Source organism: Panicum virgatum, chromosome 5K (assembly GCF_016808335.1).
Source record: "Panicum virgatum strain AP13 chromosome 5K, P.virgatum_v5, whole genome shotgun sequence".
Taxonomy (NCBI): Eukaryota; Viridiplantae; Streptophyta; class Magnoliopsida; order Poales; family Poaceae; genus Panicum; species Panicum virgatum.
This window is the reverse complement of record NC_053140.1, coordinates 56,133,723-56,160,322: the sequence shown is the minus strand read 5'-3', so window position 1 is coordinate 56,160,322 and position 26,600 is coordinate 56,133,723. Positions and strand designations below refer to the sequence as shown.

At 48.6% G+C, this 26,600-nt stretch overlaps 2 protein-coding genes across 5 annotated transcripts; one reads left to right on the top strand and one right to left on the bottom strand.

The window, feature by feature from the left end:
• Positions 1 to 5,011: 5,011 nt before the first annotated feature.
• Positions 5,012 to 9,815, top strand: LOC120708800 (probable ion channel POLLUX). Of its 4 annotated transcripts, none has more exons than XR_005689482.1 (12): positions 5,013 to 5,660; positions 5,756 to 5,824; positions 5,921 to 6,538; positions 6,724 to 6,906; positions 7,012 to 7,071; positions 7,154 to 7,357; positions 7,702 to 7,950; positions 8,017 to 8,115; positions 8,195 to 8,389; positions 8,781 to 8,857; positions 8,938 to 9,201; positions 9,301 to 9,815. XR_005689482.1 is itself a non-coding variant. In XM_039994215.1 (12 exons), exons 1-12 carry the CDS (start codon positions 5,052 to 5,054, stop codon positions 9,517 to 9,519), a joined length of 2,862 nt encoding a protein of 953 aa, XP_039850149.1. In that variant the 5' UTR covers positions 5,016 to 5,051; the 3' UTR covers positions 9,520 to 9,815. The 4 variants fall into 4 exon arrangements, 2 of the variants coding, with proteins under 2 accessions (XP_039850150.1, XP_039850149.1); XR_005689481.1 differs by having other exon boundaries at positions 8,765 to 8,857; positions 9,000 to 9,201; XM_039994215.1 differs by having other exon boundaries at positions 5,016 to 5,660; positions 8,765 to 8,857.
• A 426-nt stretch (positions 9,816 to 10,241) lies between these two features.
• Positions 10,242 to 22,227, bottom strand: LOC120708801 (serine/threonine-protein kinase SAPK4). Its single transcript, XM_039994217.1, has 9 exons — positions 21,770 to 22,227; positions 21,587 to 21,661; positions 20,159 to 20,260; positions 20,027 to 20,080; positions 19,718 to 19,810; positions 19,529 to 19,621; positions 11,087 to 11,191; positions 10,885 to 10,983; positions 10,242 to 10,804 (listed from the first exon to the last, which is right to left on the bottom strand). Exons 1-9 carry the CDS (start codon positions 21,887 to 21,889, stop codon positions 10,463 to 10,465), a joined length of 1,083 nt encoding a protein of 360 aa, XP_039850151.1. The 5' UTR covers positions 21,890 to 22,227; the 3' UTR covers positions 10,242 to 10,462.
• Positions 22,228 to 26,600: the final 4,373 nt, after the last annotated feature.

Here is a 26,600-nt window from a genome sequence, read left to right as displayed (position 1 = left end):
TTTTCTCGCTTGGCGATTTTGTAGAGGGGATCAATCAACCACTTATCAAGTCTCTGCAGCATTGTCATTACAATCTTGTTGCTACAGTATTTTACCCACATATTTCTCTTTTTGGCATCTTTCTCGCTATTCTCCTTGTTCCAATACTTTTTTTTATCAATGTGGTACATTACGCGAAAATAAAAGTTTAACAAGTGAGTTGAGAAACAACAATTAGGTCCATAACCGTACCCAATTGATAGCCTCATATGTGATGACTCCTAAGAAATTGTTTTCTTCCCTTTTATATTATTATGATCCTCTTTTATATTATGATCCACTTTTTTAATAAGATGAAGGGGAAACAATTGGCATATTCTGACCTCAAACACTAGAATCCAATGACTTATCCTCCAATCTCCACCGGTACCAATTTGTGGCACAGATATAACAATTTGTGGCGGGTCTAGGAATAGATTAAAGGGGGACTGATTTTCTCCATCCTCTTCCTTTTCTTTCTTCTTCCTCCTCATTTCTTCTCAAAATGGAAGGATGGCTTTGGGGGGGGGGGGGGGGGGGGGCTCCTTTGTTTGTGGCCTTGTGGGGTTCAGGGGAGCTCTAGATCCACCCTTGTCCCTCATTGTGCTGCATGGTCGTGTGTAAGTAAAGAGAAGGGGGAAAGAGGTCAGAAGCTGTATCAAAATTTGCAAAAACAATCTCCTGCTTCATTAAGACGTCCAGTTTTTCACAATTTAGCTCTCCGCAATCCGTAAAGCTGTTTGTCACACCATAGTCACTGAATCATAGGAATTGGTATTTAAAACGTTTACCATCCAGTCCCTGATTTCTGTAGCTAGACACACTGGACTATATTTTACAAATTATTTGCAGAGCACAATGAGAAAAAAAGGGTGTCTGATTTTTAAGGGAAATTCCAAGTTTCTAGATCTGTTGATTTGTTCTGAAACTGGCTAGCATCATATGAGAAAAAATAAACTGATACTTCATGATTCCCATTCCCTGCATTGGTCTGTCACTCATGTGTCTGTTGTCACCCCGCAAGGCCGCAACGGAAAAGGGTTACTTTCAATAAACAAAGGATCATGGAAAGATCTCCCCTCAGAACCAACCATCAATTATTCAAAGAAAAAAAAAAGAATCAGCCATCAGACGATGCACGAGCACCAGGGCCGGCGCTGTGTTTTTTGGGGCCCGGGGCAAAACCAAAATTGGAGGCCCCCAATAAAAATAAACATCCAACTAGTTTATATATCAGTTGCAAATTTAATTTTGATGCATTATAAAAAAAATTCATATGGAGAAAACAGTTGCATATAATTACATCAAAAGTATAACTTGCAAATAGCCGATGGCGACGCTTACCCAATCATTTTGAACAATTCCTATCCCTTGAACAGATGAAAATTCTACTAAAACTCTTTAGAACAAAAATAAATAAAGATTACAATACTGATTGAGATTTTACAGCAAAAAAAAGAAAAGGATTATGCAAAAATATGATACTAAATCGAGTTCTAATCAATTTGGGAATTGGGATCGATCCTTGCAACCTTCCTTCAAGCGTTAGGGGAAATTAGTCTGCCGAGGGCGAGGGAGTGAGCGACCTGCGATTTGGGTGCGGTTGTGTACTGCAGAGAGGCAGTTAGGGGGAGAGCCAATGAGGAGCTGAGACAAACAAGCATTTCTTTTCTTTTTTGACTCTAGGAAGAATGGAAGATGGGCGGGCCTCAGTATCGATCGGCTGATTGTTTGCAGTTTTTGTTAGACGGACAACATATCACAGTTTGACCTTCGTATATATATACTGCATGCATATAGATCGGGGGGCCCTGCGATTTGGGGGGGGGGGCAGGGCGGCTGCCCCGCCTGCCAACACTACAGGGCCGGCCCTGACGAGCACATGGCCGGCACCCATCACCTCCTGCCGCGACGCGCAGATTTATCGCTAGTTGAAGCGGTTAAGCGAGGCACACTTTACTGAGGAGGAAATTTGGCAGGCCATCACTGATATGCCAGCTGATAAAGCGCCGGGGCCGGATGGTTTTAATGGCATGTTCTTTAGAACAGCTTGGTCAGTAATCAAAGAAGACATCTTACGGGCCTTTCAGGCAATTTGGTCGCTTGATGGTCGTAGCTTTCACCTAGTGAACCAGGCTTACATGGTGTTGCTACGGAAAAAACAGTTGGCTGAGTCTGTAACCGACTACAGGCCCATTAGCTTAATTCACAGCTTTGCAAAACTGCTTACTAAGGTTTTGGCGCGTCACCTGGCGCCACACATGAACAATCTGGTTAGTTTTAATCAGAGTGCGTTTATCCGGTCACGTCTCATTCATGAGAATTATAGAGCTGTGCACTTAACAGCGAAGCTGCTGCATCGTACCAAGACTCCAAGCTCGTTGGTTAAAATTGATATTGCTAAAGCCTTTGACACTGTCAACTGGACCTTTCTCTTAGGCCTACTCCAACATCTTGGTTTTTCGAGACGATGGGTGGATTGGATTGCACTTCTATTGTCGACCTCAAGCAAAAGAATTATCTTAAATGGGTCGCCAGGCAGGAGAATTTGCCACGCCAGAGGTCTTCGTCAGGGTGACCCTTTGTCACCACTTCTTTTTGTTCTGGTTATGGAGGGCCTTAATAAGTTACTCAAACTGGCGGATGTTAAAGACATGTTTCGGACACTCCATCCCAAGATCAAAGACAAGGCCTTTATGTATGCGGATGATGTTGTCATCTTTCTTGCACCAACACAGCAGGACTTGGTGCTTACAAAGATAATTTTGAAAATTTCCGCTCAAAGCTCCGGGCTCAAGACCAACTTGTCTAAGTGCTTGATCTTGCCCATACATTGCGACATGGAGGCTACTGTTACTCTCTTTAGCACGTTCCTAGGGAAAATTGATCCGTTCCCAATTCATTACCTTGGTATTCCACTTGGTCTACGAAAGCTTGGCAAAAATGATCTGCAACCTTTGGTCGACAAGGTCGCGAACCGGTTGCCTACTTGGAAGGCCAACCTTCTGAACCGAGCTGGCCGAACGGTCTTGATCAAAAGCACTCTATCTGCTATCCCAACACACACGGTGTTGGCAGTTAATCTTTCTCCCTGGGTGATCAAGTGCATTGATGGTTATAGGAGAGGATTCCTGTGGCAAGGAGCCTCAACGGCTAAGGGAGGACACTGTTTATTGGCTTGGCCAAGAGTTTGCAGGCCGGTGGATTTGGGGGGGACTTGGTTTGCTTGATCTGTAACGATTTGGTTACACCCTACGCATGGGATGGTTATGGTTGAGGCGAGTTGAGGGCAACCGGTCTTGGCAAGAACTACCCACCAAGGAGGAACCTATTGTTCAGGCCATGTTTCAAGAGTCTATTTAGATTGAGCTGGGAGATGGTAACATGGCACTTTTTTGGTCGGATCGTTGGCTCCACGGACAGTCCCTACTTGATCTTGCTCCTTGTCTTCGCAATGCTGTTGACAACAGAGTCAGAAAACAGAGAACTGTAGCTGAAGCTTTACAAAATAATTGCTGGGTCTCTGATATCAAGGGGGCGCTAACGGTGCAGGTTCTTATCGAGTATCTGCGTGGCTGGGACCTAATACATGACATCCACCTCTTGGCTGGCCATTCGGATAAATTATGCTGGAAGTGGACATCAGACAAGATCTTCTCCACCTCCTCTGCATATTCAGATTTTTTCATTGGTCAACATCCGATTGAGGGAGCAAGACTACTTCGTAAAGCACGGGCGCCTGCCAAATGCAAATTTTTCATTTGGTTGGTACTGCACGACAGATGCTGGACTGCCGATCGTAGAAAGAAACATAGGCTACAGGAAGACGACTCCTGTGCACTTTGTGCTCAACTGTGAGAGACAATTGATCATTTGCTCTTATGTTGCCCCTTTTCCAAGCAAGTCTGGTTTGGAGTTTTGCGAAAGCTTGGTTGGGAAGCTGTTCTTTCGGACCCTCAACAAACTCGCCTTGTCGCCTGGTGGTGTGATTCAAGGAAAAAGATTGCAAAGGATGATAGACAGTGCTTCAATTCTTTAGTGGTCTTAATCTGCTGGCTGCTCTGGAAGGAGAGGAATGATAGAACTTTTGATCGGCGAGTTCGTACGGTTGAGGACACCATCACTTGGGTGGGTGACGAGCTTCTAGCTTGGTACCAGGCTGGTCTCAAAAGTTTAGGTCCAGCGGTAGTTGTTTTTGGGGGGGTCTACAGGTCGCGCAACAATAGCTATATAATACTATATTTGTTTCTCTCGGTTCTTGAGTTGGTTTTTTCTCGGAAACTAACTTCGTTGTAACTAAACTTTTTTTTCTCTTAATGAAAAATGTGCTCATCGCGAAAAAAAAGCAAGGCACACTTCACTAGGCTAATGCCATTGCCAGTATCCTATGCCGCGGACGGTGGAGATCCGGTTCCTTCGCCGGCGAGGGCAGCGGCCGACGGCCCCGATCGCCCGACCCGCCGCGGGCGTCACATGCCTCGCACATTGGCGTCCCGCCACCACCGCGCGGTCGCGTTCGCGTCGGCGTCGCCCGCCGGCCCCCACAACGGCCGCGCGAAGATCTCGTCCACTGCGCTCTGCGGGCCCCATGGGGACTGTGGAGATAGCCCCGTAGGGGCCAAGTGGGTTTCCGGTGGGGCAGGCAGCACGAGCGATCCCGCGATCGGCTGCCTTTGCGGCCACTCACGCGCGCCGCACGTGACTCCCGTGCGATCGCCGCCGCTGCTGTGCCGCCTGCTTCCTCCTCCGTCCTCCCCCGCTTGCTCTCTCTCGGCAGCCGGCACTGTAGCAGCAGTTACAGTTAACGTTACGTGCCTCCATAAGCTAGGGGCCAAACCGTTCGCATCACGCGGTGGATGCATCTGACAGGCGGGACCGATAGGAGGGTGGCCCGCGAGTCAGAGGCGCTGGGGGAGTGGGGTTAGTGGTGGCGGATAAGCAATCACATGGTTAAAGGGCCATTTAGGAGTGGTTTATTATTACCGAGCGGGCGCCGGAGGGAGGGGAGGGGAAGGAGCTTGAGCTCGCTGCTAATGGCGGAGAGCGACGGGGGCGAGGCCGCGAGCCCGAGCCCTGGTCCGAGGGCCAGCGGCGGGGCCAGCCCCGAGCCACGCCCGCCGCGGCCGCAGCTCACCAAGTCGCGCACCATCTCCGGCTCCGCCGCGGCGTCCATATTGGCCGCTGATAGGGTCGGAGGAGGAGGAGGCGGCGGCGGCGGAGTTGGTGTAAGAGACAGCATCCTCGTCCGCCGCTCCTCCACTGCGCCCCTCCCTCCGCCTCCGGCGTCAGCGGCGGGGGCGTCCGCGGCGCCGCGGCGGCTCACCGTCGCCGTGGACGATCCCTCCTACGCGGCGCCCAACGGTGGGGTGCTGGACCGCGACTGGTGCTACCCGTCGTTCCTCGGGCCGCACGCCTCGCGGCCACGGCCGCCGCGGCAGCAGCAGCAGACCCCGACGAGTGCTGACCACTGGAGCGCTAACCCCACCGTGCCTCCGAGGGTGGCGATCTCGAAGAGGGAGGAGGAGAAGAGCCTAGCTTCCGTGGTAAAGCGCCCGGCGCTGCTCGAGGAGCGGAGGCCGCTGCCACCTCCACTTCCGCCCTCGCGGGCTCCGCGATTTGATCTCTCTCCGTATCTCCCGCTCGTAAGTCAAACTAGCTGTAGCATGCCTCTGCCATAAAAGCTGGTCGTAACTTTCACAATTCATTTGCTATTTTGGCTCATTTCCCTTTATTGCAGTTGTTGGTCGTAACTTTCACTAGCTCTGCCCTCGCTATTTGGCAATGGATAAAAGTTATGGGACTTCAGGTTATCTCTTTGTCATGTGTGAAATTTTGTTCTGCTAACTGCTTTGCATCAGAGTTCATTCCGCTAACAATTGAAAAGTCTTCAATATTTTGCCAGGAAAAGATCATATCATGCAGTGATGTCAATTCTGGAGACCGTAAGGATACTGAAAAGGTGTCTTGGATTGACAGGAACCATGGCTCTGCTTTTATCAAATCGGGGAATTGGAATTTGGCTCCACCTAGCACCATCTTTGCTCTTGCAGTTCCGTTATTCCTGTTTAAGTACATTGATCAGCTCCGACGGAGACAAACAAATTCCATGAGGGCGAGAAGTAGCGAGGAAGAAGTGCCTCTCAAGAAGAGGATTGCCTATAAAGTTGATGTCTTCTTCTCAGGACACCCATATGCAAAGCTTCTTGCCCTCCTATTAGCCACCATAATTCTCATTGCTTCAGGTGGGATTGCACTGTATGTTGTTAGTGGCAGTGGATTCCTGGAGGCTCTTTGGCTTTCTTGGACTTTTGTGGCAGATTCTGGAAACCATGCCGATCAGGTTGGCCTGGGTCCAAGGATTGTGTCTGTGTCAATTAGCTCTGGGGGCATGCTGGTGTTTGCCACGATGCTTGGGCTTGTGTCAGATGCAATATCAGAGAAGGTAGATTCTTGGCGTAAGGGGAAAAGTGAGGTGATAGAGATCAACCATATACTAATCCTCGGATGGAGTGACAAGCTGGTAATATTCTGATGGAAAACTGCTTTAGTATGTAAAAAAATGTATTTGATCAGATAAATATGCAATTCTTTTGTACTTTATCCTCTAATATCAATGCGAGAAGTTGTGCAGCAAACACCAAATTCTATTTTTGTAAGCATTAATAAAGTTGAATAATTTGGCTTACGTTATCTGTACTGGACCAGGGATCTCTTCTGAAGCAGCTAGCTATAGCAAATAAGAGTATTGGTGGTGGTGTAGTTGTTGTTCTGGCAGAAAGAGACAAGGAAGAGATGGAGATGGACATAGCAAAGCTAGAATTTGACTTCATGGGAACATCTGTTATATGTAGGAGTGGCAGTCCTCTAATTATTGCAGATTTGAAAAAGGTAGGAGCTTAAGAATTCTCATCTTTTTGTCCCTGCTCGATGCACCATGCAGCACTCCTTTTGATGATTTCATCTCAGTAGCAGACCTCTCTTTTTTTTTGGCAGGTTTCTGTTTCTAAAGCGCGTGCTATTATTGTTTTAGCATCTGATGAAAACGCAGACCAAGTTAGTAGTTTTGTTCTACGCACATTTAATATTTGTGGAGCTTATCATATTATTCCATATGCTTACATTTTGTGTCCCATAGAGCGATGCACGAGCTTTGCGAGTGGTGCTGAGTCTGACTGGAGTAAAGGAGGGTCTAAGAGGCCATGTTGTTGTAGAGATGAGTGATCTTGACAATGAACCCTTAGTGAAACTGGTGGGAGGTGAACTAATCGAAACAGTTGTTGCTCATGATGTGATTGGACGTTTGATGATACAGTGCGCACTCCAACCTGGCCTGGCACAGGTACATCTCAGTGTTACTCTGGTTGTATATTGAGCAATATTAACCTCTGCAACTTTCCTTGAATCATGGTATTGTAGGATTTCTGTATGGTATCCCTTTTCTCTTTACACAAATACACATGTATAACATATACACAAATACTCATAATATCGAAGGCATTACCTAGATGCGTTACAGCTGTTAGACATTTGACCTTATTTTAAATCGGAGTCTATTCCAATGTTCACTTATTATGCGGTTGAAATTTGAAGCTCCATGGTAGACCACATTTAATTTGGCCCTGATTTTTTTCACCTTGATATGGATTGCCACACTCAATATTAACCCCTCAACCACTTTTGCAGATATGGGAAGATATATTGGGATTTGAAAATGCAGAGTTTTATATTAAAAGATGGCCAGAATTAGATGGCATGAGGTTTGGGGATGTTTTGATCTCATTTCCTGATGCTGTACCCTGTGGAGTCAAAGTTGCTTCAAAAGCCGGAAAGATCTTGATGAATCCCGATGATGAATACGTTTTAAGAGAAGGCGATGAGGTCCTTGTTATTGCAGAAGACGATGATACTTATGCTCCTGCCCCACTACCAGAGGTGAATTTCCTCATTTCTACTAAGGTTCAACAAGAGTTTTACCTCATAGATGTGATCTATTTTCAGGTAAATAAGGGTTTCCTGCCTAACATACCGACCCCTCCCAAATATCCAGAGAAGATTTTGTTCTGCGGTTGGCGCCGTGACATCCATGATATGATAATGGTAACTCTAATAAACTATTTTCTCTGAATGATGTCTGATAAATCATACTTTTGGTAACAAACATAGTGCTTTTATTTAGGTTTTGGAAGCATTTCTTGCTCCAGGTTCAGAATTATGGATGTTCAATGAGGTGCCGGAGAAGGAGAGGGAGATAAAACTGACTGATGGTGGTTTGGATATATGTGGGTTAACAAACATTAAACTTGTACATAAAGAAGGGAATGCTGTCATCAGGCGGCACTTGGAAAACTTGCCTCTGGAGACATTTGACTCGGTAAGTACAATTGCTCTTTTTTAGGAAATTTTGAAAAATCTTAGTTTGATAAAAAAATAATAAGTCATGAATCAACAGCGAGGTAATAACATATTTGAATGATCCGTTATTATCATATTCCAGTTGAAGCTTCAGGCGTCCATGTAATCTTGTGTTTGCAATTGTGTGAAATAGTCTGTTTAATATATGTACTAAGTTTCATTAATCTTATGTTTAGATCTTCATAACATAACTGATATAAAAGTTTGAAGCCTGCAAGTTGGTTTGTTTACATAGAGTTAAAGCATTAGTATCATATTCATGCTGTGATTATATTTCTCCAATTGCTAATTTACCTCCGCAGAAGTATCTCCAATGCTAACTTTGAAACAACAGATTCTAATTCTTGCAGATGAGTCGGTGGAGGACTCCATCGTACATTCTGATTCACGTTCTTTGGCTACACTTCTTCTAATTCGTGACATTCAGGTGAGTATAAGGCAGCTGGGTATTATAACATAAAAGTGTATAAATGAAGGACTTATGCATTATTGATGTTTGCCTTCCAGTCTAAGCGTCTTCCATCAAAGGAGCTGAAATCACCTCACCGTTACAATGGCTTCTGTCACAGTGCCTGGATTCGGGAAATGCAGCATGCATCAGACAAATCTATAATCATCAGTGAAATACTGGACTCTAGAACAAGAAATCTTGTATCTGTCTCCAAAATTAGCGATTATGTTTTGTCAAATGAACTTGTAAGTATGGCTCTTGCAATGGTAGCAGAAGACAAGCAAATAAACAGAGTTCTTGAAGAACTTTTTGCTGAGGAGGTACTTTTCTAAAATGCATTCTCCCATTTCTCCTTTATCTGTTGACCACCCAGCTTGCCATGTCTCACAGCTGATTATTTTATCCTTTGCATGTTACAGGGCAATGAAATGTGCATTCGATCTGCTGAATTTTACCTGTATGAGCAAGAGGAATTGAGTTTCTTTGATATAATGGTTAGGGCTCGTGAGAGAGAAGAGATTGTGATAGGGTACCGCCTTGCTAACACTGACCAGGCAATCATTAACCCAGAACATAAGTCGGAGATTAGGAAGTGGTCACTAGATGATGTCTTTGTTGTCATCTCAAAAGGTGACTAACTTTCAGGAGCATCTCACTTTTTTGTGTAAGTGCGTATTCTAATGCTAATCCATGCTAATTGAAATGATAACCGGGCAAATATAATGTAAAGTACAATCCAGTCCTGATCCAATCCATTAGTTCCGTACATCAGTACATGTTAATTTGTAGCATTTAATCAATCTCGTATAAACAGTTCCATGTCCACCCCTCTGGAGTTTTGTTGTAGCCAATGGTACAGTGAACCAATTCAGTAGAGCTAACATGTAATCCTTTGAATTGCACATTAATTATCAAATTTCCATTGCAGAATTAATGTTGTAGGACATGCAGCATGTCCTGTTGAGGCTACATTTGGTTAGTCCTGCTTTGTTGTTTGTTTCTGTCAAGATTTAAATCACTAGCACTCTGAAATAGTGTTAGCTCCAATATGCGTCTGATGCTTTTCTACAAAGGATGCCAGAATGTTATCGGACACCTAGATTGGCTACAATACGTTAAAGCATATGGTGCGGTCCTGCAGCATTGGAACCTCTGCGGCGCCCCGGGGGATACTACTAATAGTTTTACATTGATTTTTTTTCTGATGCGTGACATTGTGTTAACAGTATAAAAATTCAAACCGATCTGTCGCTTCCAATACCTATGCTGGCTGTTCAGCTGGTGGTGGATAGCATTGATCCGGCTTCAACATGCGTTAGAATTATCATACTGGAACCTAGCAGAGTAGCAGACTGTACAATGCAGACAGACAGGCACATGATTCATATTTACAGGTTTCGTCGTCTCCAAGTATATATAAACAAGAAGGTGGTTGTATGTCTCAGTGTATCAAGTAAATTATGTTACAGGAGAGGGGACGACCAGACAGAAGCAATATTGCAGCCAAAATTCCACACAGCCCACTGAATCTTCAGCCCGCAGTAACCCGGTTATCTACATGCAACTTTCTTCCACAAGATTTCATACGTGTAGAGCGTCCATTCGGAGTTCTCCACTTGCATGGACCTCCTTGACCCTCCTATCGTATTCATCTTCCTCTTCCTCGTTCTCCTCTGGTCTGTGCTCCTCTTCCTTTTCTTCTTCATCTGAACACTCATTGCTCCAATCGTAGCCTGATCTGGATGATTTTGGCATGATCCTTGCATCCTGGACAATCTTCTTGATTTCTTCTGACGTTTGGTCTGAATAAGAAGGTACCCTGTTATCTCTCTTGTAGTACATGGCCTGTGCTGTCTCCGTGAGTTCTCGTGGCAGGTTCTTTAGGAACCATGGATGGCTCTTTATTTCCATCATTGTGATTCTCTGGAAATAGTTGTAAAAAAATATGGCATCAACACTCGACAGGATTATCATGACTGTCATTTACAGGCTCAGATCATTACCCTCATTGGATTGGCAACAAAGATACGGGCAAGAAGTTGTTTGCAATCTGTAGATATGTGGACATAATCTGGTATCTTGTATTGTACTTGAGTTATTTGCTGCAGGTGAAGATTGACTGGAATGAGGGCAAAGTGATGTGGAGGAAGAGAAATGCTAGCAGACATTGGATGCTTATTTATAGCATTGACTATAGCCTGTCACCTGAATGGTCTTGCGTATATTCTTGGGGTCATCCGGGTCTTCAAATGGGTACGCTCCCACAAGCATGACGTAAAGAGTCACCCCACAGGACCAGACATCTGCAAGCTACATGAAAAATTATCACTGCCATCAATGACTATAGCTGAATAATACTCTGTTAGACAAATATTAACTAATTATTTTAAGATAAGAGTGAATCACAAGGTCAGGAGTTAGATTTTTCAGAATGGAATTTGATGAAGGAAATAATAATCTGTTGGTCGCACTTGATATGACTTACTGCAGTTTATGTTTTGTCCTAAACTAACAGAGTTTAAATTCTCTTAAACTCTTTTCTTCTGCTCTCTACACCCTGTGTAGACTTTGTACTCTTGCTCGTTTTTTTCTAATATATATATACAGTAGGGGCATTGCCCCTCCTGATTCTTCAAAAAAAAAACAAAGTTTAAATTAAGTAATCCTACACGAGTTTGAGGACAAACTGGTGTTTTATTGATTGGGCGGCTTTCAAGTGGTGGAATTCTGTTATGCTGTTGCATTAGGAATAAATAAAATGTATATACCAGTATGTGGGTTGGGATAAATCACACAACATAAACCATAAAGACGTTAACCCTAAACAACACACAAAACACTAGTCATAAGAATCAAGATGAAACAGATAGGGGCACGATGAGCATATTATGTTCAAGAAGTTACAAAAGCATCAAAACGTAAATGGGTTTGACAATCTTGTTCAAATTAGCAATATGACGTACACATGGTCAGCCAGCTAGTTGTCTCTTTATAAGAATCCCTAAGAAAAATTCTTAAAAGGAAGTCGCTGCAACAGAATTTCCAGAATAATGAATCTTCATATCAAGCCGTCAAACTTAATGCTACCCATGATAGCGCATTCCCTACAATATAAAGTGATGTCAAAGCTTGTGTAAAATTCAGATTGTGCGATGCAAATGTTCATAGTATTGTCCTTTATTGATTTAGTTGCACGTCCTACATTCTGAAAACTAGATTCAACAAAAGATATAGATGTTAAGCAGTTTGAGGAAGGGGGGATGCAAGATGGAAAATAAGACTGCAGAAATATTCCTCCTTAGAACCTGGCTTGTAATGAACCTATCAGAACCTATCTATTCATGACAGTGTTTTATAAAAGAAACTAGAAGCTGAATCCCTCCATCAACAGTTCAAAGGCTAAGAACCTCTCATAGAAACATGGAGAATCTGTAGGATAAGAACCTCTTTTGTGGATGGATGATCTGTCATCAAACAGCTCCACTCCACTTTTCCGATGTCAACATCCCTTGTGGTACATGTTACCTCAACAAACCAAACAGAAGATGTTCCAGAACCTCATGCTGTGATGCTGACAATGACTCCTCATCCAAACCAGAAGCATTTATCAAGAGAATTTTAGATCCTTTGTTGTTTCAGTACTTGGGACTACAGCTAAGAATGAAATACACTATCAAATTGTTGCGAAGTTCATCTGGTAGCCAAACAAGACTGCCCACCAACAGAACGTCAGCAAGACAGCAACAAAGAGGTTTGGCATGTGCACTAGAATTTTATTCATCATCATTAAATGACCAAATTGGTTCAGCCAGAGAACACAGCTGCTTATTACAATTTGACAAATAAGATTAATGATTATATATTTCCTAAATTCTTCCCTGCTCTTGCAGAATTACATAATTTTTAAAGGAGCAACTTTTGTTTCAGAATGATTGATCATTCAACCTGACTTTTCTTTACATTGAGAAGCCAAGCATGTAACATCACAATCATGGACAATTGTACCCCCACTATGTGGTTGTGATTGGGGAGTCTGATCACTATTGTTCAATTATGCACCTAGAAAGGCTGGGTGAATCAGTAATGTCGGTACCCTGCAACTGGGGTACCCACTCCTACTGTGCCAAGACTCGCATAGTTATCCGTAACTACGCCCTAAGGAGCTGAATAGCCGGACCCCTGGGGTCCGACTCCATCTCACCGGACCAACGGTCCCGGACCCGCTTCCCGCTCGGGGACAGGTCCGGTGTCACCACGTGTCCCAGAGGTGGAAATGCTCAGCACCTGTGGCCGCGGACCTGGACCCCCGCAGGTGGGTCCGGGACCTCCACGTGCCTATCCGGACCCCTGTGAGCTCTCGGCTCAGCTAGCCGCTTGGGCAGGGGTCCGGAACCGCCACGTGTCCCTGTGGGCGCGGCCGCCGACCCCCGGGTCCAGTGCCGCCACGTGTCCCACAGGCACGAGTCTTCTGCCTGAAGCCAGCCCTCCTGCCGCATTAAATGCTGGTGGTTGGAGCGTGCGCTGCCAGAGCAGGGCATCGGATACCCACTCACGGGTTGGACAGGCGTGACATGACAACACGGTAAGCCCGCCTGTTTCCAAGGTGGCTCGTCTGTTACCGAGGCACGCAGCAGTGTCTCAGCGCCGCGCGCGTGGGCGACGAGTCATGATGATCAGCTACTAACTGGAGCAACAGTGCACGCTGCTACAGCGGACTGAGTCAGTAGTTCGGTGCTTCATCATGACCTCGACGCGCGGCTCCAGAGGCTAGACTCTACTCCGACAGGACAGCTCAAGACCATCCCTGGTCAGAAACTACGCACGGAGGCCGACGCAGAAGATCTCCGTATTCACGGCATTTAAGATCACAGTGTATGTTATTTAATATATCGCCGGGTCCACCTGTCGGCCCCCGCTCAGTGTACACGCTCCCCTTGAACATATAAAAGGGGAGCGCACACGTTAGATTCTCTAAGACTCTCCAAGGCTCCCAAAAGGTGAGAGGAAGACATGCCAAGACTCTCACAACACAAGCTCGGTTTCACTCCGAACAACCCTGCTCTCAACCTCTTGAGAGCGCAAGCAATACAACACACAGTGGACGTAGGGTATTACGCTCCGGCGGCCCGAACCACTCTAAATATGCTGTGTTCATCGCGTTCTTCCACCGAGATTGGGCTAATCCTAGCTAACCCCCGAGTACTCACCCTCTGGGTTTAGGCGGGTGCACTACGCCATCCGGCTGTGGGTTTGCACTCCACGACAAGTAATGTTATGCTAAAACACTGCAAATCTTCAACAGATTTTTTGTGTTCGACTTGCATCTTAATATTTCACATATGAACAAGAGAGCAAGGCTCGCTTGCACAAGCAGACAACGCCAAGATAGAGATTGCAAGTAACCTAACAGAAAATCTAGCAAAGCTGCAATAGGAACAATAAAAACATGTAGTTTATGATAGAATGTATAGCTGTGTGCGTATACTTGAGGCCCATATTGGGCGTGTAGCCCATATTGGGCGGCCCATGTTGGGCATGTACACCTTCTTGTATTGCAAGCCACATTGGCTATATAATGAGAGGTCACCCCCCCGGATAGGGTGTGCGGTGTTTCCCTATTCCCTCTACCTTTCTACATGGTATCAAGAGAAGGCAACGATCGGCCTTCCGCTTCCGCTCCCTCCCTGCGCTAGGGTTTCCCCCTTGCGCCCCACCTTTCTGCCCTAGGGCGCCATCTCCTGGCGCCGCCCCTCCTCCCCTTGCTGCGCCCCTGACCTAGGGCGCAGACCTCTCCCCTCCCAGCGCCCCCTCCTCTAGGGCGCAGAAATCCTCGCGCCGCGATCCCCTCGCGTCGCGCCTACCTCCAGGCCGCCGCCCTTGGATCAATCTGATCCAGGCCGCCGCCATGAGTTCCTCCTCTGCCGCCGGGAAGGACAGTTCCTCGCCTGTGCTCCCTGCCGCACCAACACAGGCCGTCATCGTCCACCCCTACACCACCGTCAACGTCAAGGCTCACGTTCCCGTGACCCTGGACATGAAGAGCGCCAACTACTCCAAGTGGGCTTCGTTCTTCACGGCGTTGTGCGGCAAGTTCAGCCTCCGCCGCCACATCGACGGCACTGCTGCGCAGCCCAACGACCCAGATTGGGACGTGGCGGAGTGCTGCGTGCGCAGCTGGATCTTCGGGACCGTCGACGACTCCGTCCTCGACCTCGCCGTCACCGACGAGAACCAGACCGCGAACCAACTCTGGGTCGCGATCAAGGCCCTGTTCCGCACCAACACGGCCTCCCGCGCCGTCTTCCTGCTCGAGGAATTCCACACCCTCAAGCAGGGGGATTCCACCATCGATGAGTACTGCCAGCGCCTCAAGTCGAAGGCTGCCGCTCTTCGACAGGTCGGCAACCCCATCTCCGACTCCCAGCTCGTCCTCAGCCTCCTGCGCGGCCTCAACCCTCGCTTCGACTCCACCGCCGACGACATCGCCAACGCCACGGATCTTCCATCCTTCACGCGTGCCCACGAGCTGCTCTCCCTCAAAGAGCTGCGCCTCGCCAACGACGCGAAGACCACGGCGGCCACTGCCCTCGTCGCCTCCACCACCTCCTGCTGTACCAGTCCCTGCTGCCGCTCCTCCTTCGCGGGCCTTGCTACGGGCGGTAGCATCAAGGGCGGGGACAGCGGAGGCAGCGGTGCGCCCAAGCAGAAGGGCGGCAAGGGCGGTGGCAAGGGTCGCCGATCCGGTGGCCAAGGAGGCAAGGGCAATGGCGGCCCGCAGACCGGCGCCCAGGGCGCCCCGCAGGGAGGCCAGTACCGCCCGATGGGACCCTGGTTCTGCTTCAACCCGTACGCCCCCCAGGGTCCCTCGGGTCAGCAGGCCGGCGGCTTCTGGCAAGGCGGCCAGGGCGGGTGGACCAGCGGCCACGGTGGGTGGCAGGGCGGACAGGGCGGGCGCACTCCCGGCATCCTTGGCGCCAATCCCCAGGCGCACACTGCGTTCGCCCCGGCGCAAGTCTCCACTCCGCAGATGTGGGATCAGGCCGGTCTCATTGCCGCTCTGAACCAGATGGCGCTCCAGAACTCCAACTCCTGGGTCATGGACTCTGGCGCTACCTCCCACATGCATTCGTCGGATGGTATACTTCTCTCCCGCCACCCCCCCTCTCATCCCTTCATCACTGTGGGCAATGGTCAGACCATCCCGGTTTCTAGTCATGGCAGCTCATACCTATCCACCCACGCGTCAAATTTTTCCCTTCATAATGTTCTTGTTGTCCCTTCCCTAGTGCGCAACCTACTTTCAGTTCGCCAGTTCACCAGAGACAACAATTGCACTATTGAATTTGACGCCTTTGGTTTTTCTGTTAAGGATATCCCGACCAGTCGCGTGATTCTTCGCTGCAATAGCTCCGACGGCCTGTACACCGTCCCCGCCAGCCCTGCAGCTCCACACGCCAGCCTCGCCATCTCCACCAGTCTCTGGCATCAGCGTCTTGGTCATCCTGGGGCCGCCACCATAGATTTGCTTAGAAATAATGCTTCCATCCAGTGTAATAAATCTAGGCAAACTCTTTGTCATTCATGTCAACTTGGCAAGCATGTGCGTCTGCCATTCAGTACCTCTAATTCTGTCAGCACTACACCCTTTGAATTAGTTCACTGCGATGTCTGGACCTCTCCTGTAGCGAGTATTTCGGGTGCTCAGTATTACCTCGTTGTTCTTGATGATTTCACACATTTTTGCTGGACTTTCCCTCTTGTTCACAAGTCCGAGGTTGCTGGTCATCTAACCAACTTCTGCAGCTTTGCCCAGACCCAGTTCGGCCTTCCCGTTAGAGCTGTTCAGGCTGATAACGGCACTGAGTTTGTCAATAATGCTCTCGCCGCCTTCTTTGCATCCCGAGGCATTCATTTACGGCTCTCGTGTCCTTACACCTCCCAGCAGAATGGTAAAGCCGAGCGCGCTCTCCGGACCCTCAACAATAGCATTCGCACCCTGCTTATCCATGCCGGCATGCCGCCCAAGTATTGGGCCGAGGCCCTCGCTACGGCGACCTACCTCCTAAACCGGTGCCCCTCCTCTGCTATTCAGAACAGAGTTCCCTATGAGCTGCTATACCGCCAGCCACCCGACTACACCCATCTTCGCGTTTTCGGCTGCCTGTGCTATCCCAACATGACTGCCACTTCCAAACACAAGCTGGCTCCACGTTCTACAGCTTGTGTCTTCCTTGGTTACCCCTCTTCTCACAAGGGGTACCGATGTCTCGACCTCACCACTCGGCGGATCATCATCTCTCGCCATGTTGTGTTCGACGAGACCTGTTTTCCATTCAGTGCTGACTCATCCAGTGCGCCCTCGAGCTCTCTGGATTTTCTTCTTTCAGGTCACGCCGCGCCGGTGCTTCGCACTGCAGCAGCGGCCCCTACTGCGGTCGCTCCGTCGCTTGTCGACGTTGAGCAACCGCGCCCCCGTGCTCACCTGGAGGAGCTCTTCGAGGACCCTGCTGTCCTCCAGGTTGGGCCGGTTGTCGGCTTGGCACCGGCTGCAGCCCCGGCCAGCCCTCCCCCAGCTCCGGCCGCCCCCCCTCCACTCCGGGTGTACACTCGGCGTCGACCTCCGAGGGCTCCTGCGGCTCCATCAGCACCTGCGCCAGCTGCTGCTGGTCCAGCAGCTGCGTCACCGGCACCTGTGCCTGCTGCTGCAGGTCCAGCAGCTGCACCTCCTGTGGCGGCACCTCCACCACCACCTCCACCGCCGGCCTTGGTCACCCGGCCTGTGACGCGGTCTCAGACAGGCTCTCTGCGGCCTGTTGAGCGCTACGGCTTCCCCCCGTCTTCGGGACCTACGGCTCAGATGGCTTTCGTCGCTACTACCGCCTCCCCGATCCCGGGGAACTACAGGACTGCTCTGGCGGATCCGCAGTGGCGGGCTGCCATGGCTGAGGAGTTCCAGGCACTCGTCGACAATGACACTTGGCGGCTCGTTCCCAAGCCCCCTGGTGCCAATGTTGTGACGGGCAAGTGGATTTATAAACATAAATACCACTCCGACGGCACTCTTGCCCGTCACAAGGCTCGCTGGGTCGTTCGCGGCTTCACCCAGCAGCACGGCGTCGACTACGGCGAGACATTCAGCCCCGTCGTTAAGCCTGCCACGATTCGGGTCGTTCTCAGCATCGCCACTTCACGACACTGGCCGATCCACCAGTTTGATGTGAAGAATGCCTTCCTCCACGGTCGCCTGGAGGAGATCGTCTACAGTCAGCAGCCTCCTGGCTTCGTCGACCCTGCCCATCCTGACCATGTTTGTCTGCTGCAGCGCTCTCTCTATGGTCTGAAGCAGGCTCCGAGGGCGTGGTACCAGCGCTTCGCTACCTACCTTCGCCAGCTGGGTTTCGTCGCCTCGGCCACCGACACCTCTCTCTTTGTACTTAAGGAGGGAGGTGCCACCGCCTACCTGCTGGTGTACGTCGACGACATCATCCTCACGGCTTCTTCGTCGGACCTGCTCCGGCGAATCACAGTTCGTCTTCACTCCGAGTTCGCCATGACGGACCTTGGAGAGCTGCATCACTTCCTCGGGATCTCCGTCACGCGCTCCTCCGACGGGCTGTTTCTCAGCCAGCGCCAGTATGCGCTGGATCTACTCCAGCGGGCAGGCATGGCCGAGTGTCACTCTACATCGACACCTGTTGACACTCGCGCCAAGCTCTCGGCTACCGAGGGTCCTCCTGTCGCCGACCCCTCTGAGTACCGGAGCCTCGCCGGCGCTCTCCAGTACCTGACCCTGACGCGTCCGGATCTCGCATATGCAGTACAGCAAGTCTGTCTGTTCATGCATGACCCCCGGGAGCCTCACCTTGCGCTGATCAAGCGCATTCTTCGTTATGTGAAGGGCTCCCTGTCAGCCGGCCTCCACATCGGCAATGGGCCGGTTGACAAGCTGGTCGCCTACTCCGACGCCGACTGGGCAGGCTGCCCCGACTCCCGCCGCTCTACATCAGGCTTCTGCGTCTTTCTTGGAGACAGCTTGGTGTCCTGGTCGTCCAAACGACAAACCACGGTGTCCCGGTCCAGTGCGGAGGCCGAGTACCGGGCTGTTGCTCATGTGGTCGCCGAGTGTTGCTGGCTGCGCCAACTCCTTCAGGAACTTCATGTTCCGCTGAAGGTGGCTACCGTGGTCTACTGCGATAATGTGAGCGCTGTCTACATGACTGCCAACCCGGTCCACCACCGCCGGACCAAGCACATTGAGATCGACATCCACTTCGTCCGCGAGAAGGTGGCTCTCGGCGAAGTTCGTGTTCTTCATGTGCCGTCACAATATCAGTTCGCTGATATCATGACGAAGGGGCTTCCTGTGCAGTTGTTTCAGGATTTTCGGTCCAGCCTTTGCATCCGGAATCCTGATGCTTCGACTGAGGGCGGGTGATAGAATGTATAGCTGTGTGCGTATACTTGAGGCCCATATTGGGCGTGTAGCCCATATTGGGCGGCCCATGTTGGGCATGTACACCTTCTTGTATTGCAAGCCACATTGGCTATATAATGAGAGGTCACCCCCCCGGATAGGGTGTGCGGTGTTTCCCTATTCCCTCTACCTTTCTACAGTTTATACGAAAGAAAATAGGGAGATAATCTCACCTTTCCATCATACTCACGATGGGATAGCACCTCAGGTGCAATATATGCTGGTGTTCCCACTGCTGATTTGGGTCTTGAATGCAACACTGATGACTGTTCGAGACATGGCAAAAACATGATCAATAAGAATCTATAGAAATGTCATAGCATTGTGGTATTAAGCCATTAACCATTGATCCAGTAAACCACCTTGGAATAGCCAAAATCACATATCTTGAGCCGCGGAGCAGGGCTACCATCCAAGAGAACATTCTCCAGCTTCAAATCTCGATGGCATATTTGCTAGTATTTGAAAACTTTGCCGTCAGAATTAATCATGGGAAATAATAAATAGATATGAAGCTCGTACATCAAAATACAGTTTTCATCATCACACTAAAAAAACCAGAGACTACTAAAACCGGAAACACAAATATACGAATCTTTTGTTCTTAGAAAGTAGGATGGGATTTTGTTTCAAGAATGAAGGAAGGAATCTTTTGTTTGTGTGTTTTGTACCATGTAATGGCAGTAGCTCACGCCACAGATCAACTGCTGAAAGAAATACCGGGCCTGCACTAAGCAGAAAAAAAATTAAGTGTCACTATTTCGTTAAAAGATTAACATAAATTCAGGAACAAACTGCAAGACCTCATCCTCACTAAACCGCCCACGATCACAGATTCGATCGAAGAGCTCTCCGCCTGCTGCAAACTCCATCACTATCATAAGATGCGTGGGTGTAAGTATCACCTGCAGAGTTTTTTCACAAAACAATTAAAACCATGTCATTTCAGCGCGACTAGGCATGAGGGGGGAGACGTTAGTCTAGATGGACAAGTGGTGGTTCAGAAGGATACTTTTCGGTATTTAGGATCGATGCTATAAAAGGATGGCGACATTGATGAAGATGTTAGCCATAGAATTTCAGCTGGCTGGTTGAAATGGCGGCAAGCTTCTGGCATCCTTTGTGACAAGAGGGTGCCACAAAAGCTAAAAGACAAATTCTATAGGACAGCAATTCGTCCGGCGATGCTATACGGTGCTGAATGTTGGCCTACAAAAAGGCGACATGTCCAGCAACTGAGTGTAGCAGAGATGCGGATGTTGCGGTGGTTTTGCGGGCACACAAGGAGGGATAGAGTCCGGAACGAAGTTATTCGGGATAGGGTCGGAGTAGCAACAATTGAGGAGAAACTTACCCAGCATCGGCTGAGATAGTTTGGACATGTCCAACGAAGGCCTCCTGAAGCGCCGGTGCGTAATGGGGTTCTTGAGCGGGTCGATAATGTAAAGAGGGGTAGAAGTAGACCTAAACTGACGTGGGATGAGTCGGTTAAGAGAGACCTTAAGGACTGGAATATCTCTAAAGAGATAGCTTTGGATAGGAGCGCTTGGAGACTAGCTATCAATGTGCCTGAACCTTGAACTTATTTCTTTCGGGTTTCATCTCTAGCCTACCCCAACTTGCTTGGGAAAAAAGACTATGTTGATGTTGATGAATTAAAACCATGTCATTCAGAAAAGGAAGAAGAACATATACTACTGAAGCTAACAGGGTGGAGGCACAATCTGATTTCTTCATCCATTGAAACTTCACAACAGTTTTCCTTCTTTTTTTTGTAAAAAACTTCACACCAGTTTAAGCAGAAGGCTTTGCACCTTGTAAGTTTTGAGATTTGCGTGAAAAATCGACACAGAAAACATAAGGACTAACTAGTATCGAAAGCGCATGCACCCCTGACATTAAAACGCATACCTAATTCGTGAGAAACACAAGAGGAATAGCCTAAATGGAAAGGGACAAAGGACGGGGGAAAGTAGCAAAAGTTGGCACCTAATTAAACAGCCCCAATCAAAATATTCCCCCCTACATGCAATTAAGAGGAACCAACAACGTCTCGAACTAACTACAAAAATAAATTTTCAAAAAATCCTTGATCCGCCACCCTTTGAAGCCTGTCCCTAGCACTAAAATGGCACCATACAATACAACCTGTGATATTAAAAAAAAAAAGCGAAGCGAAATGATCAAGAGGGCAAATGGGCAATCAAACGCTTCGGTCGACATTGACGAACCTCCTTGAAGCGAATAATGTTGGGGTGACGCAGCGAGCGGTGGTTGATGATCTCCCTGTACACATTCTCGTCAATCTGCGCAATTCAGATCCCCAAAACCAACAGAATTAGAACCCCGTCGAAATCCACCCAGACCCAGTAATTGATCCACCACGAAGCCGTAACAAAAAAAGTCCAACGAACCCGGTGGCCACGCTCGATGAACTTGACGGCGACGAGCTCCCGGGTCTCACGGTTGCGCATCAGCCGCGCCACCCCGAAGTTCCCCGACCCGATGTCCCGCACCGCCTCGTACTTCTCCATACCTACCTTCTCCGCTTCCGCACCCCGCCGCCCGGGCTAGCCGCGGTCGCGTGCCCCGCGTCTCCCCCTCTCGGCCTGAGCAAGCACGGTCCGGGGGCGCAGCCCGCGGCGGCCCAAGGCGGCCGTAGCCTGATTGCACCTGAGTGGAGAAGGAGCGGGCCGGTGCGGCACGACGGCGCAGGCGGCGGCGCGTGTGGGTTTGCGTTGCGCGGTTGCGCCTCGTCGGCCGGCGGGTCGGTGGCTCGGTGCGTGTGCGCGAGGCGATCGGGGATTATATAGTGGAGGTGGTGGTATGGTAGGAGCGCAGAGAGACGGGTAAGCCGCGCCAGCGTGAGAGCGGAAGGGAAGGGAGGGAGGGGAATGGAAGGTGCCAAGGGGGATGGGGAGGAGCGGATGTCGGGTGGGCCCTGCCGCCCTGCCGTCGGTGTCCGTGCCCCGTGCCGGGCGCGTGCCGCCTTGCGGGCCTGGCTGGCTTCGGTTCGCCGTCGGGTCCGACGTGTAAAATTCCTTTTCGCTTGGATTTGGGGCCTTGGGGGTGGATAAAACCTTTTTGAAGTGTAAAATTTTGAGAAATCCAAGCGAAAACTGTTTTGAAGTGTATGAGTGGAGATAAGATTTCTCAAAATTTACTTATTTCTGTTTCAGATTTAGGAGCTAGCCCAGTTAGTTTATCTGAAAGTCATGTAAAAAGTCCCGAGATTTTCTTCGTATATCGAGCTCTAAACATGTCATTAAATTCATGATCCAATCCGCATGTGCCAACTGGTATGGATGTATGTTGTATGTTCCCTGAAATTCGAACTAAGCGTGGGTCTTCAAGCCTGTTCGGCTGGTAGAATGAATAGTACTCGGCTAGTAGAATAAATAGTATTCTGTGAGAAGGAATAAGCCGTAATAAGCCAGCCGAGCACTGTTCATTAGGCCAGCTGAACAGACTCTTCGGCTGTGCTGTTCAGATGGAAAAATATTGAGGGTCTGTTTAATATAACTAATTTAGCTTCGACTTTACCTCTTTCACGCGTAAATCGAGATACTGTAGCATGAAGCTGTTTTACAAGCCCATGGAAAAATGAACTGAAAGCTAGATGAAGCTAGTTTTATTGGCTTCACCGACGCTTTAGCTTCACTAGTGAAGCCATTTTAGATGAAGTCGTGGCAAACTGTCTCGGAATGTGTTACATGAAATCAATTCAAACGCCCATAGGTTATTGGATCGTGAATTTGGCTTAGTTTTCTCCACTAAAATAAAAAAATGGGTTTCATAAAGTTGGGCAAGCATGAAAGATACCCATAGACAGCAATATCGGGCGACCTTTGTGGATGCGTCTGAAGCTCCACAACTACTTATAGATGAATTTTTTTTTAAGATTACACAGTCCAACTCAAACACTTACAACGCACGCATACTCATACTCCTATGAACACACGTACACAAAACCTACCCAACTAGTCATGGATAAAGTTTTTTTTTGAGATTACACAGTAAAACTCAAACACTCACAACGCACGCATACTCATACCCCTATGAACACACATATGCAAACCCTACTCTTATGAGCATCTTCGAAGACTGAGTTGGCAAATTCTCGAGATTGACGAAGTCACCACAGGCGCCTCGCTGTCGACGGGAACATTGCCTACCACTGAATACATAACGCCGTTAAATCCCAGAATATTCGCTCCCATGGGGAGTCGAACCCAAGACCTCAGATGCTACTGAGGCTCTTGTAACCACTAGGTTACAGGCCCTTTCGCTACTCATGGATGAAGTTTATGGACCTAAAAATGTATATTCTAAGTTTATGGATGTAAATGACACAAATTGTAAGTTTATAAACCAAAACTGCACTTTCAGAGTTTATGGACCTATGTTTTCAAAGTTTATATGCACCTAGGTGACACAAAAGTACAAATTAATGGACCTACAAATGCATTTTTGAAATTTATAAACCTAAATGACGCACTCTTATAACTTGGTGGGTCTCTGATGCATTTTACTCTTATTATACTATTATAGTATCAAATCACGGAGTGCTTTAGCAATCTGGTCAACTAATGATAAACGAAAATAAGCGCAACGCTTGTGATTATTCAGCGATACTCAAAATAGCTTTGATTTCGGTGCATCCTGCCATGATTCACGAACCAAATTAAGCTTGAGCTCAACCCGAATTGGAGGAAGACGCGACGATGCCATCCCTGCTCACAAGGTGCACAAAAAAGACGAGCAAAGAAGAAATAATCAAAGGGACCAATTGCTGCCGCCGCCACGTACAGCCTCTCTGTTTCCCATACGTTCCCGTCCCCGGAGAACATGGGCGCCGGACAAATCATGCATGCATGGAGCCATGTGCGCGAGCGCGCGTGGGTCGTAGTACTGGTACGCCCGCCATGATCAACCGGCCGCTAGCTAAAGGTAATTAGGTGGCGGCTTTGTTTTCCACTCACTGTCTCCTGGCTAATCAAGCATAGATAACGTGCCAGCGGCCGACACATCACTAGCCATGTGTCGCGCGGCGCGCGTAGCTCGTGTCAAATCGCGTAGGTAGGGGTGGTAAAGGACTCGAGATTAAGATTTTGAACTAAATCTAAATACCGGACTCTAAAAGAATCGGACTCTAATTTTATATAATTTTAAACTAAATAATTTAAAAATCTTATTGAGCTGTGAAGAGACTACTAGAACCATGTCTCATTGCCACCCCCTACGCGTATGGGGGTGGGGCGTACGCGCGCGACCCACTGCACGTATCCTTCGCCACCCAGTCAGTTCCCTCGGCCGCCCGCGTGGCAGCTCAGGCCGGGCCGGGAGGGAGACGGCAGGCGGACATGGTGAATTGGTGATGCTCGCGCGGCGGGGCCGGTGACCTGCCGACCCCGGGGAGTTGAATTGTGCCGCGCGCCGGCAGGTGACCCGCGCGTCATGCATGGTGGCGGTCGAGCGCGACCGTCTGGAGCCTCTGGATGGATCGATGATCCCTGCCTACTTGCTGAGCCGTCATTACTCACGCTTGCTCTCTCGATCGATCGGCTGAGCTGTGTGCGTATGGGGAGGTCGTGCCTGCGTGCCGAAACGCGACTCGGTCGAGCTCGCCGATCGCATTTAGTTCGGAGATCGATCGTCGGGATGCGTCAGGGGGCGTGTGATGTGGACTTTGGCGACTGGAGAAGATTTTTGCAAGAGTCGATTAGGGTGATGCTACCAGGTCGTGATGTGTCTCTGATACGTACGCTGTCAGCTAACGCATCAGGCGGCTGTAACATCGCGGCCGGAGAGATGTACTAAACCATCCGAAAACAGTGGATCGAAAAGCTACAACTTCAGTGTGATCGGATAGCTAGACGACTAGTCCAAACTTGTGTAATTTGTAAACGCTTTCAGGAAGCAACACTAGAAATTGAAAACTCGCAGTCGCAGGGTACGCTATCATTGTATACAGTACGGTAGATGGAGCCAACGGGCTGAGATTTGATTCTTTGATTGGCACATGCATAGCCTCGCAGCAGAGAGGTCCGATCCCCTAGCCTCGCAGGCTCGCACCTCGCGGTTTATATTGCCCGCAGCATATCCTATGATCACGACACAACGGAAAACTAATGTTGGTGTGCGTTTTGGTGTCGATCTATCATCTATTATCTTAATACAATAGTGTTAAAAGAAGCCACCACGTTTGCCGAGAGTCTAGAAATTCTCATGTTAATCAGAAGAAGAAAAAACTTTCCACCATTGGATTTTATGATGATCTGACGGTTGACACAAACCTAAAATGTCCATGTCAAATATGGCTAATAAAAATCTCCATCTATTGTTATATAATAGAATAATTGAAAGATCAAGAAATAGAAATAGAAATAAAATACAACTTTGATTATAAAGGAACTTTATGTGCGTGCAAGTCCACGTTATCTCAAAAAGAATCTGAGTCGGTCAAGGTTATGATTTAAGATAACAAAGTTTACATGTGTGTATATTTGAAACAAGTCCATGTTGTCTAAAAAAAATATGAAACAAGTCCGACTCCAATTAATTTAAGGTCACCCATTTAAGAAAGATTATGTGTAATATTCCCGAAAGAGGGCGTGAGAACTCAGGAAAAGGCCGGTCTGATAAGAGGCTACAGTTGCACCACTTTGATGGGTACAAGTGTTTACTGTTTAGCACCATTGTCTTGGGATCAACTCTATTGGCAGCTTTCACGATTGTGGCCCTGTTTGGCCATGGCATCAGGCTGTGGCGTTGACTGCTTAGTCCATTAGAGCAAGTATTATAGTGCCAGCAAGGCGGGCGGGGAGCATAGCCACGTCAGAAAAATCACTGCTAGCGGAGAGAGAAAAAAAAAGAGAATGTGGGGCAAACGGCTCACGAAACACCGGCTGAGGTGGGCGGATGCAAGCACATGAGGCTCCCATTCGATGGGTTGCTGCTGCGTTCGCCGGTGATTCGTTGCTGCTGCTGCCCACCACTACATTAATTGCTCCCCACGCTTTTCATTCAGCCGGCAGCGAGCTGCACCATAAGCCCTGATCTTAGTGTATGTTCATGCAGTATCCTTGCCGCCAGCCTGCGCGGGTAAGATTTGGTTGCTCGCTGCGAGGACATGCGCTGCCTGGCAAAGCCGCTACCGGGATCAGGAGCATGCATATTACGCTAGGTGAAAGGAGAAAACCAAGACCCAAGAGAAGGGTGGCTGTTGATTAACATCACTGTCGA

Coding starts and splice junctions, on each gene's coding strand:
- LOC120708801 (XM_039994217.1), bottom strand. CDS start 21,889: ATGGAGAAGTACGAGGCGGTGCGGGACATCGGGTCGGGGAACTTCGGG. Junction 19,811..20,026: donor TGAGCTACTGCCATTACATG/GTACAAAACACA, acceptor TTCAAATACTAG/CAAATATGCCATCGAGATTT. Junction 19,622..19,717: donor GTGATTTTGGCTATTCCAAG/GTGGTTTACTGG, acceptor TGTCTCGAACAG/TCATCAGTGTTGCATTCAAG.
- LOC120708800 (XM_039994215.1), top strand. CDS start 5,052: ATGGCGGAGAGCGACGGGGGCGAGGCCGCGAGCCCGAGCCCTGGTCCG. Junction 7,951..8,016: donor CTCCTGCCCCACTACCAGAG/GTGAATTTCCTC, acceptor ATCTATTTTCAG/GTAAATAAGGGTTTCCTGCC. Junction 8,390..8,764: donor CTCTGGAGACATTTGACTCG/GTAAGTACAATT, acceptor TTGAAACAACAG/ATTCTAATTCTTGCAGATGA.